At 43.0% G+C, this 11,083-nt stretch overlaps 1 protein-coding gene across 1 annotated transcript; it reads left to right on the top strand.

The window, feature by feature from the left end:
• The first annotated feature begins 7,212 nt into the window (after positions 1–7,212).
• On the top strand, positions 7,213–8,232 carry LOC125913842 (olfactory receptor 51I2). The gene has a single exon (XM_049618950.1). It carries the CDS (start codon positions 7,267–7,269, stop codon positions 8,203–8,205), a length of 939 nt encoding a protein of 312 aa, XP_049474907.1. The 5' UTR covers positions 7,213–7,266; the 3' UTR covers positions 8,206–8,232.
• The last annotated feature ends 2,851 nt before the right edge of the window (positions 8,233–11,083 follow it).

The raw sequence follows: 11,083 nt of genomic DNA, 5'->3' as shown, positions 1-11,083 counted from the left end.
TACATAAGTGGAAACCTGTATCTCTCACTCCCTTTCACCTATTTTTGCCTTTCCTTTAGTGCCTCACCTCTGGCAACTTTCAGATTTTTCTCTGTGTTTATGGGTCTGTTTCTGATCTTGTTTCTTTTTTTTTCATTGCACATATAAGGATCATATGGGATTTGTCTTTCTCTGCCTGATTTATTTCACTTAGCATAATACCCTTTGAGTCCATCCATGTTGTTGCAAATGGCAAGGTCTCCTTTTTTTGTGTGGCTGAGTAACATTCCATTGTATGTGTATACCACATCTTCTTCATCCATTCAATTATAATGGATATTTGGATTGTTTCCATATCTTGGCTGTTGAAAATACTGCTGCAATAAACATATGGTTGCATATATCTTTAAGAATTAGTGTTTTGAGGTTTTTCTGGGGTGGGTAAATACTCAGTAGTGGGATTACAGGATCATATGGGATTTCTATTTTAAATATTGGAGGAATCTTCACGCTGTTTTCCACAGTGGCTGTACCAATATGCTTTCCCACAAACAGTACACAAAGGTTCCTTTTTCTCCACGTCCTTTCAACACTTGCTATTTCTTTACTATGTAGTTCCAGCCACTCTGACTGGTGGGAGGTGATACCTCCTTGTGCTTTTTATTTGCATTTACCAGGTGATGAGTGATATTGAGCATCTTTTGATGTGTCTGAAAGCTTTAATCAAGTCTAGGCACAGCCTATACACATAACAATGGTGTTTGATTAATTCACTTATTCATTCACTTTTATTCAACAGATATTATTAGGCCTCCAGGATATATTAGGGGTAGGTGAGCGAAGCCAGACCTCTTCCATCTTCACAGTTCCCAAAGTGGGTTTTGTGACCATAGCCTTAGGAAATTGTGAATATATCCCTGATTGACAATACCAGCAACATTCCGGGTAAAATAAAGGAGGAAGTATTGGGGAAGAATTGACTGAAGCCAAAATTATGTTCAAATTCATTGGGTGACATTTTCTAAATAGCATGTAATATTCTGAAAATGGCTGGTTGTACTGCTCATATTATTTCTCATCTCAAAAAATATTTGTTAACTTCTAAGTTTTAAAGAAACCTTGAAAATCAGTGGATGCCAATATATGTCATATATATATGTCAGTATACGGTCATAGCTTATAGGTGATAACTGCCATTTTACAGAAACATCTCTAGCTATGTCATGAATAGAGTTCCTCCATGGGCACACGCCAACCCAAAAGCAGCTGCCAATTTCTTATATCACACAGAGCCGTGCCAGACTCTGTAAGACATGGTTTCTGTGATTATGAAGTTGACAATGTTACTTGACTCATTCATTCTAAAGGAAAACCAAGACCCAGACTCTGGGCCATGTACTGGGGATAAAGCAATGAATATGACTGGTAGTCCAATTATATTTAATGTTGTACACATTTCAGCAGTATCTGATAAACTCTCTAATGAAGAAATGAAAAGAACGTAGGGTTCTAATGAAAAAGGTCAATACATTAGGAAAAGAATCACAGAGCAGCTAAAGCTTATAAGGAATCTTGGAGCTGTGGGATTCAGCAGGAAGGGTTTAGGTGATAGAATTCCATGCAGAGGAAGTGATGTGAACACAATGACAGAAGCACAAAGCATGAAAGAGAGTAGTTAGTGATTCAGAATCTGCAACAGCTGCAGTAAGATGTCTTTTTCGAGAATGTCATAAGTCTAGGATTAGGCAGAGATGGTGGGAAAGAGGAACAACTAGGCATTGGCCACACTCAGCTGCAATCCTTTCAGGGAAGGGTTGTGATAAAGAAAATAAGCATCTCCCAAATTGCACAAATACAGCTCAGAAAATAGCCCTTTGAGGAAAGAAACTCCAATCGGCCAGGAGTTTGAGATTGTACACTTACATGGAGCAGAAATTTAAAATGAATTCTCCATATGTCAAAATGGCTAATACATGAGCACAGTGGGTTCTATATCCTAAATGAAAGCGCATGGGGAAATTTTGAATTAATTATCAGGGAACCAGTTAGCCACATTTCAAACTCCTTCTCAGAATTCAGTGGTGCTCCACTGGGGTAATTTATTCCCTCAGGGGCATCATACCTCAGTGTGAGGTGTCATACCCTCAGGGGTGAAGCAGCTGCTATGTGAAGATCAGGGATGCCACTAAATATCCCACAATGCAGAGGACATCACACTGAAACAAACGGTCATCCAGCTCAAGATGGTAATATGGGTGAGATGAAAAATCCTGCCCTAATTAAAGTGCTAAAAAACAGTTGTGAATTAGACAATTTGAATAATGACTGCTGAAGAGATCTGTTGGAAATTAATGAGTCTTCAGCCCCACACCACACCCAAGGGAAAGGGATAGGGAAGTACATCCCATTTTAACTTGGGTCAATACAGAGATACCTCAAGGATTCTACTCAGGAGGCATATGTTCCCCCAAAATTTGGAGAAAGAAAAACATGGCCGACTGGTTCCTGACTCCTGCCTCTACATCTACTCTTTTACATCCTTACAGTTTGCATGACAGACTAATGATGTTCTGAGGAGACGATTTGTTGCAGTAGGGTCAGGTTGACCATTTTCTGGATGAGCTGTGTGCTAGAGAGAGCTGTCAGGGTGTTGCCTTAGCTCCAGTCCACCAGAGCATAGGGCTCTACAGGGGTGATGAGTATTTGGAGGAAGACACAAGCAGTCATACAGAGTAAAGAGACATTAATTTAAACCAAGTGAAGGAGAAGTAAACTATGGAAAGAGGTCCCACGATAATCTATGAAACACAATGAAAGGGTCAGGTCTAAACATTTAACACACCTACTAAACATGACAGCAGCTAAATGAAACACGCATGAATAATGAACCATCCACTTTCCCTTCTCTCTCCTTTCAGAAGAACAAGTCAAAAGCCATGGTCAGCGAGTGAGGGATGGGAGAAGAGAAATGGGGTGACTCTGAACCCTGGAAAGTTCAACTATTATGTGACCGTGGGCATTGTCAGTACACACAGGGCTCACCAGAGGCTGTGTTATCATCTGCAGGGGACCAGAAATCTTAGGAAACTCAGTTTTCATGCATGATGGAAGAAAGAAATAGCCTGATTCAATGCGACTAAAGGGGTCTGAGAAGCAAAATTGGTTATGTTCTGCTCACACATTATTTGTTGGGCTTGGTCAACATTACAAAATCCTGGGATCCCTTAGAAGACAATGAACTCCCCTGTAACACACCTGCCCATCCTTCACAGACAGTGTCTTACCCTGGGTAGAGAATTAGACTGGCTGAATAATTGCTGAGTTCTTTTTCAGATACAGGGGCCCATGCTTTATTCTCACTGGTCTTTAAGGCTCTCCAGAGACTAAATTCTTTCCGATGCATGTTCAGACACAAAGCCAGCCTCACTTGCTCTCTCCAGAGGCTTAGAATTAGATAAAAAAGAGCAGGCATGAATTCACTCTAGCAGATACAGAGGAGTGTGTGTGTTGTTCCCCTGGTGACGTTCCTGTGTTTGGCTTCTGGTGAGTTCTGCAACCCAGTAGTGGGTAGCTAGCTGACTCTTCTGAGGTTTCTTCTAAGAAAGGGTGAAACTGGGTAAGGGGTGGGGAGATAAAGAAGAATAGAGTGCAGGAAGCTACCAGAAGGGAGCTTTTTATTAGAGTGAGCAGAGCAGGGGTCCCTGGGTGGCTCAGTCAGTTAAGTGCCTGACTCCAGCTCAAGTCACGATCTCACGGTTTGCGAGTTCAAGCCCCAAATCGGGCTCTGCACTGACAGCTCAGAGCCTGGGGCCTCATTCGGGTTCTGTCTCCCTGTCTCTCTGCCCCCACTTGTGCTCTCTCACTCTCTCTCTCTCTCTCTCTCTCTGTCTCTCTCTCTCAGGAATACATAATAAACATTAAAAAAAACTTAGAGTGAGCAGATCAGATGCAAAGTCCCTGGACTTTGGGTTCCCATTCCGGCTTTGCCACTAACTTGTTAACCCTGGGTCATGCACTGTTTCTCCAGAGAGCTCACGTTGCAGATTCAGTGAACTTGGGATCCATGTTCCTATGATTCATTAACATTATAGCAGTTCAGGGTGGAGAATAGGATCAGGGAACAGGCAAATTTCAGAAATCCAGGAAGCAAGGTGATCACAAATTACAACACGGATCAAACCCACTGCTGAGCGTGCAGATGTTCAACGTTTGTACTTGTCATATGAATTCTGAGACAAAGTCTGTAAAAGTCACCTGGGAGATTAAAAGTGTAGACAAATCAGCTAGTTCTAAATTTTACAGCGGTTTGGCATAGCCAAGCATGTCTAATCTTTTTCTATTCCTGCCCTTGATTCCAAATGCTGGTCATCAGCAGAGCCTCTCAGTTCACCCCCAACTCCTTCTCAGCCTGTCTTTGCCTTCTTGAAGCTCTGTAGCAAACCTTCACAGGCATTCTCTCTTTGACTAGAAAGTAAAAAGTAAAAGGACTTCAGAGCCATAAAGGATAATATGTGGGAAAACAGTGATAAAGGGGAGGAGACTCGATCTAGACAGAGAACTTGAGCTTCCCAAGCCCACACGGCCAGGACAAGCCCCGTCCAGGGGAAATGCCAGGGCTCCTCACCCCCTCCAGGGCCTGTTCCCCTAAACCACTCTGGTCCCTCTGTGGCTTCAGAGAAAGGCAAGTTCAGAGCCAGGACAAGGGAACTGGAGTCCCGCATTGGAGACAAGAACTTCTGCATCTTGTTGGCCACGTGAATCTGCCTTTAGCCTTCCTCTTTGTTCGATAGTGTCTTTGAAATCTCCATGCAGAAATGTGTGCTCTGTTTTCCTTCTCAGCATCTTCTCCAACACCTCAATGGGTCTCAAAGACTGAACTAGACATTAGAGAGTCTTACAGTTCTTTACTCAGATGAGGCATTATCACCTGCTTCCATGCTCTAAGAGGCAGGCTCACTTTGGGGAGCCTCCACCTCTGTCATAGATTCACTGGTGACATAGATATAAGTTCCTGGCAGGGTATCTGGCGCGTAATGTGCTCAGCAAGGATTGGTTTTCTCTCACTGATTTCTTTTTTCCCATTCATCCAGACCCCCCAACAAGGTGAGTCACTCCTGGGAATGATAAAGGATGTGCTCCTGGGGCTGTCCGGCAGCCTTTTTCCCACAAATGCTACAACTCAGATCCCTACACGCGCGATGGCTTTTGCCCTGTTCCGCACAGAATCCTGTTCACTGAAGCCTGTTTTCTTCTTTTTCTTCTCCCTTCTCTTTCTGTTCCTTTCACCTTTGCTCACTTCTCTTCTGCTTTTTTTTTCCTTCCATGAGTTTTTTATGAAGAATGATAATTGCAGTCAGGTGGGGGAAAATAAAGATGAGTGGGGTTGTTCAGTCTTGGATCCCAAGCATCACATGTCTGGAGAGAGGCAGGTATGCACAGACTGATTCTAGGACCAGAAGGGATGTAATCAGTAACACAGAGAATGGCCGCGTACTTCCTGGGAACCATAAGACGATCCAAATTATAAATTTTCCCATAAATTCTGTAATGTTCCCCTTGTAATAATGCTGAATTAAGGGTCATCCAAGAATTTCTATGGCCTTTGTATACCTGGGGCTCTCAGGTCCTTTTTCTTTCATCCTGATCAGCAAGGATTCTGAGATTATACTGTGACCATGCTTTGTTAGGTTTGAGAGAGGAAGGGGAAACAAAATATTTATGGAATTTTCTCCTATAGGAGAGTGCCTTAGCCTGATACTGTTTTGCCAGATGAAAAGTCTTCCAGCCCTCTCTGTCTTCATCCATCATGAGGGGCTGGAGGTGAAAGAATTCCCAGAACATCAGAATGCTGGAGATTACAAAATGTAATCACTCTCACAGAGAAATGGTGGTGGGTTAGCCTCTGGGATTGGAGTCAGGAACACATGTCATGGTAGAATAGCTGAGTAATAGAGTATATGAGGGTGTGTCTATGTTGTGAGGGGTTAATAATGTGGGCACAGGAGTCTACACACATGTAAGTGACATGCTGTTGATGGTCGAACTCTGCACGTACATTGTGCGTTGTGTGCATACAAAATCTGCATATATATCAGTGTGGACTGAGTGTATGAGCACCACAGGGCACATGCATGTTCAAGAGTATGAATGTCAAGAAGAAGAGTTGAGTGTATCTGGGCAATAAAAGTAAGTGTGTGAGGGGCTCCTGGGTGGCTCAGTCAGTTAAGTGTCTGACTTAGGCTCAGGTCATGATCTCCTGGTTCATGAGTTCAAGTCCCGTGTTGGCCTCTGTGCTGACTCCTTCAGATTCTGTGTCTCCCTCTCTCTCTTCCCATCCCCAGATCGTGCTCTCTCTCTCTCTCTCTCTCTCTCTCTTTCTCTCAAAAATAAGTAAACATTTAAAAAATTTAAAAAAAGAAAGTGTGTGAGAGACAGCAGTGCAAGTGCAAGATGCTCTTTCTAAGAGCAGGAATGGGATCCTGGTGAGGCTGTTGTGAAGGTACATGAATGTGTCTCTGAGATAAAGGATATTTTGAAAGTATATATGACTATGTAAGGGGGTGAAAGCCTGGTGTTTGGTGCAATGCCCTTCCACAAGCTGAATGGTAGCATAACTGTAGAACATTTAAGAGAGAAGTAATAATGTTTCCAAAACGAGGAACACCTTTGTGCATTTCCACAACGTCTTCTTGTTCTTTTTGTTTTGTTCTTTTGGAGCACTTCTGCCAATAAAAGGCTGGTGTCCAGAGGTGGTCAATTTTCTCCATATCCCATGGACCCTTCCCCTCTCTCACATAGCACATCATTATTCAAACTAGCCCTCAGAAATGCTGTGATTAGTCGAAGACACCTCTGGTTAACCATTTTCAGGGAAATGTTTAATACTTCCAAGAGTTATTGTAACTCTGATTCCTGGTTGTCTTTACAATGACAATCTACAGATTATACTTGACATATTTGCATTCAATGATGCTCTTAAAACTAATTGAAATATAGACAATTTTCTTTGTACCTAAGTAATATTTTTGAAGCATTCTCAATGTCTTAATTTTCTTCATAAAATAGAGGAAATATTAGCCCTTCCTGGGGCCTGCTGATCATAAAATGAAGAAAGAAAGTTTGCCTACATTTACCTCTAACCAGTGATTTCAGGAAGGCATCAGTTTCCACCTGTGTAGACTTCACCCGCTGTGTGCCTTACTCCCTGGCTTCTTGCCCTCCAGTAGGGGCAACTCCCAGAAGTCCCCAGGTTCCAATCCTGAAAAGTGCCCTGGCCTCCCCCCAACCATGGGACTGTTCAATGTCACTCATCCTGCTTCCTTCCTCCTGACCGGCATCCCTGGGCTGGAGAGCTCTCATGCCTGGCTAGCAGGGCCCCTCTGTGTCATGTATGCTGTGGCCCTCGGAGGCAACACTGTGATCCTGCAGGCCGTGCGAGTGGAGCCCAGCCTCCATGAGCCCATGTACTACTTCCTGTCCATGCTGTCCTTCAGTGACGTGGCCATGTCCATGGCCACACTGCCCACCGTGCTCAGAACCTTCTGCCTCAATGCCCGCAACATTGCCTTCGATGCCTGCCTGATCCAGATGTTTCTCATCCATTCCTTCTCCATGATGGAGTCGGGCATTCTTCTGGCCATGAGCTTTGACCGCTATGTGGCCATTTGTGATCCCTTGCGCTATGCTGCCGTGCTCACCAATGAAGTCATTGCCGGAATAGGCATAGCTGTGGCTGCTCGGAGCTTCATCACCCTCTTTCCCCTTCTCTTCCTCTTCAAGAGGCTGCCTATCTGCAGATCCAATGCTCTTTCCCACTCCTACTGCCTTCACCCAGACATGATGAAGCTGGCCTGTGCTGATATCACTATCAACAGCATCTATGGACTCTTTGTTCTTGTATCCACCTTTGGCATGGACATGTTTCTTATCTTCCTCTCCTATGTGCTCATTCTGCACTCGGTCATGGCCATCGCTTCCCGAGAGGAACGCCTGAAAGTTCTCAACACATGCGTGTCACATATCTTGGCTGTACTTGTGTTTTACGTGCCGATGATAGGGGTCTCCACAGTGCACCGCTTTGGGAAGCATGCCCCACGCTATGTACATGTCCTCATGTCCAATGTTTACCTCTTTGTACCTCCTGTGCTCAACCCTCTCATTTACAGCGCCAAGACAAAGGAGATCCGCCGAACCATTGTCCGTATGTTTCGGCGCATGAAAACATGACTTTCATGCTTGCCTTTAATATCTGATGTTGACTGTAGCCATAAGGCTTCATCCGTGGTGTCATTGTCATCATCATCGTCATCATCTTCAATCACAAATAATAAAATAGATGTGTGTGGTGTGGGAAAAGTAAAAGATCAGAAAGTGGAGATAACACAAAACAAATGGTAGTACAATCAGCAAACCTCAGTGGCATTCATAGAGAGATGAATGTTGGTGATTAGATAACATTTTCCTGAGGAAGATTGATGTAAGCTAGGAATCATTTTTTATAACAGAACTATTACCAATATTATAATAACTAATAAATTGAGTGTCATCACTAAAAGTGTCAGGTTCTATAAGAAATTGATGTGATTTAATTCATTTAACCTTCATCACAATCTCATGAGGTGTAGAGAATTAAGTCAGTTTTTCAGAATAACATAGATGATAGGTGATTCAGATGAGACTCAGTTCTTGTCTATCTCCATTCTGTGTGTCTAACCCCAACAAGGACCACCCTCTGTCGAGTTGGCCTCACTATTAACATTACCACAGTTATCCTTCCCTTCACCATCACTGTCACCTTGAACATTCATGAGTGCTTCGAAACACTCAAAGCACAAAGTGAAATTTGATGTATTGTCAGAACTTGCTATACGATGTATGACCCCAAAAAGCTGAAAGAGGCTGACATCTAGAAGAAACTCCAGATTCTTCTCTGCTTCCTTCATCTGCTCACTAAACCATCCTCTCACAGGGAGGTTCAATATCTGAACCATAGACCTTTTTTCTTTTCAACATTGTACTAATAAAATGATTTTTCTTTGTCTTCCTTTCTTGGGATTTTAATTTTCTTCTACATAATGATGTGGTAACAGATGTCAAAAATCATATCTTCCTAGAATTTCTAGCTAAAAAGCCCTGGGAGAGGCAATAGAGAATTTATGACTTAGACACTAGAAAATAATTATTTTGCACCTTCTGTTAGATCAGCTTTCTTGCATTCTCTTTCCTTGATACCAGGGAGGTGGGATACAATAAGAAATTCCTTGGCAGAATTAGAGTACTCTCAGATGAGTTTTGGGCTTACATCTAGACTAAGTTAAGGAGCTGCCCTGTTGAGATCGACCTACACACAAGGGAAACTGGGCCAGATACCCCAGCACAGCTGAGCATAAAGTTATCTAGAGTTTTCTTTTTTTTTAATATGAAATTTATTGTCAAATTGGTTTCCATACAACACCCAGTGCTCATCCCAACAGGTGCCCTTCTCAATACCCATCACCCACCCTCCCCTCCCTCCCTAAGGGAATATGAAAGTGAAGTATCAGGTGCCAGAGGGAGGGAACTATTTCTGAATGGAAACGATATAAGCATTTGGGATTCCGGGTTCCATAAGTGAAATAAGAGAATCATAATGTCAGTGCCCTTGTAACATCACTCAGCATGAGTTCAAATGGGAAATAATGAGTCAGACTATGGTCTTCAGTCAGTTTAAGTAATATATATATACATTTTTCTTAAGTAGGCTCCACACCCCATGGAGGGCTTGAACTCATGACCCTGAGATCAAGACCTGAGCTGAGAACAAAAGTCAGATGCTTAGCTGAGCCACCCAGGCACCCCAATAATGACCTTTTTGATTCATACAAGAAGCACTGCATCAGTTAATAATAACAGTAGTAATTTATTATGCCTTGAGAGTCAGATTAAATTATTATATAGGTGCAAAGGCAAGGGTTGGGGACCCTTCTATATATGAAAATGAGGAAAACGTTCTCTGACTCCATCCCCAGGGAGAAGAAGAAGATGACCTTTTCACTACAGGCCTAACATTGACAGCCAAGGGTAGAAAGAAGCAAAGACAAGGAGCACTGGAATAGGAGCCTCCTATACGTGCCGCTGGCTCCTCTCCACTTTATTTCCTCCCTTCTTTCTTCATTTTCAGTTACCAATGTGGCTTGTTTACAGGGGATAAGGAAGAAACATTCCTATGTTTCTCCTCCTCTTATGAAGTACTTCGGAAGAACTTAGGGCCACTACTGGGTCTTCCGTCCCCAGAAGGTGGAGATTAAGCCCTGCTTTTTGCTAAAATGGAAACTCTCTTGTCTTTCTTTATTTAACAAGCTTTTCTTTGAACTCAACCTTTTTCCCTATGACATGGGAAAATACCTGGATTTGGCCAACTAAAAAGAGAAAAGAATATTTTACACTTCTTTTATTGTATGTCCCTTAGTTCTGCCTTAGAAAATTAGGTCACAGGGCGCCTGGATGGCTCAGTAGGTTAAGCGTCTGACTTCGGCTCAGGTATCGTGACCTCACAGTCCATGGATTTGAGCCCCGCCTCGGGCTCTGTGCCGGCAGCTTGAAGCCTGGAGCCTGCTTCGATTCTGTGTCTCCCTCTCTTTCTGCTCCTCCCCCATTCACACTCTGTCTCTATCTTTCTCAAAAATGAATAAACATGGAAAAAGAAAACAAGTGTGAGTTTAAAAAAAAATAAAAAGAAAAAAGAAAATTAGGTTACCTAAGAAAACTACATACTGAACTTGGCTCAGCTAAGTTTGCAGGGGAACAATACTGAGGTTTGTGGGGGAAAATGTCTGAGTAATAAAGGCCATGCTTTTGCATTGCCTGTCAGGGGTGCATAGTTCATCCTCCAGGGCCTGCATTGGGTGGGTCAATAAAGAGATGGAACTAGAACAAGACTTACAGTAGGGTAGGGTTCCTGACCCCCTTGCCTCATAGTAAGACTCACAGTAAAATCAATACAACTAGAATGTGATGCAGAATTGAGAAAACACACATCCACGTTGTGTGGCCTTCCATGCAATTAATTTCTGTGTGAGCCCAGGAAGTGGGAGAACCTTCAGAAATGAGAGCAGGGTAGCAAAGG

This window comes from Panthera uncia, chromosome D1 (assembly GCF_023721935.1).
Source record: "Panthera uncia isolate 11264 chromosome D1, Puncia_PCG_1.0, whole genome shotgun sequence".
Taxonomy (NCBI): domain Eukaryota; kingdom Metazoa; phylum Chordata; class Mammalia; order Carnivora; family Felidae; genus Panthera; species Panthera uncia.
The sequence above is the reverse complement of the archived record's forward strand: the minus strand, read 5'-3'. Positions and strand labels throughout refer to the sequence as shown.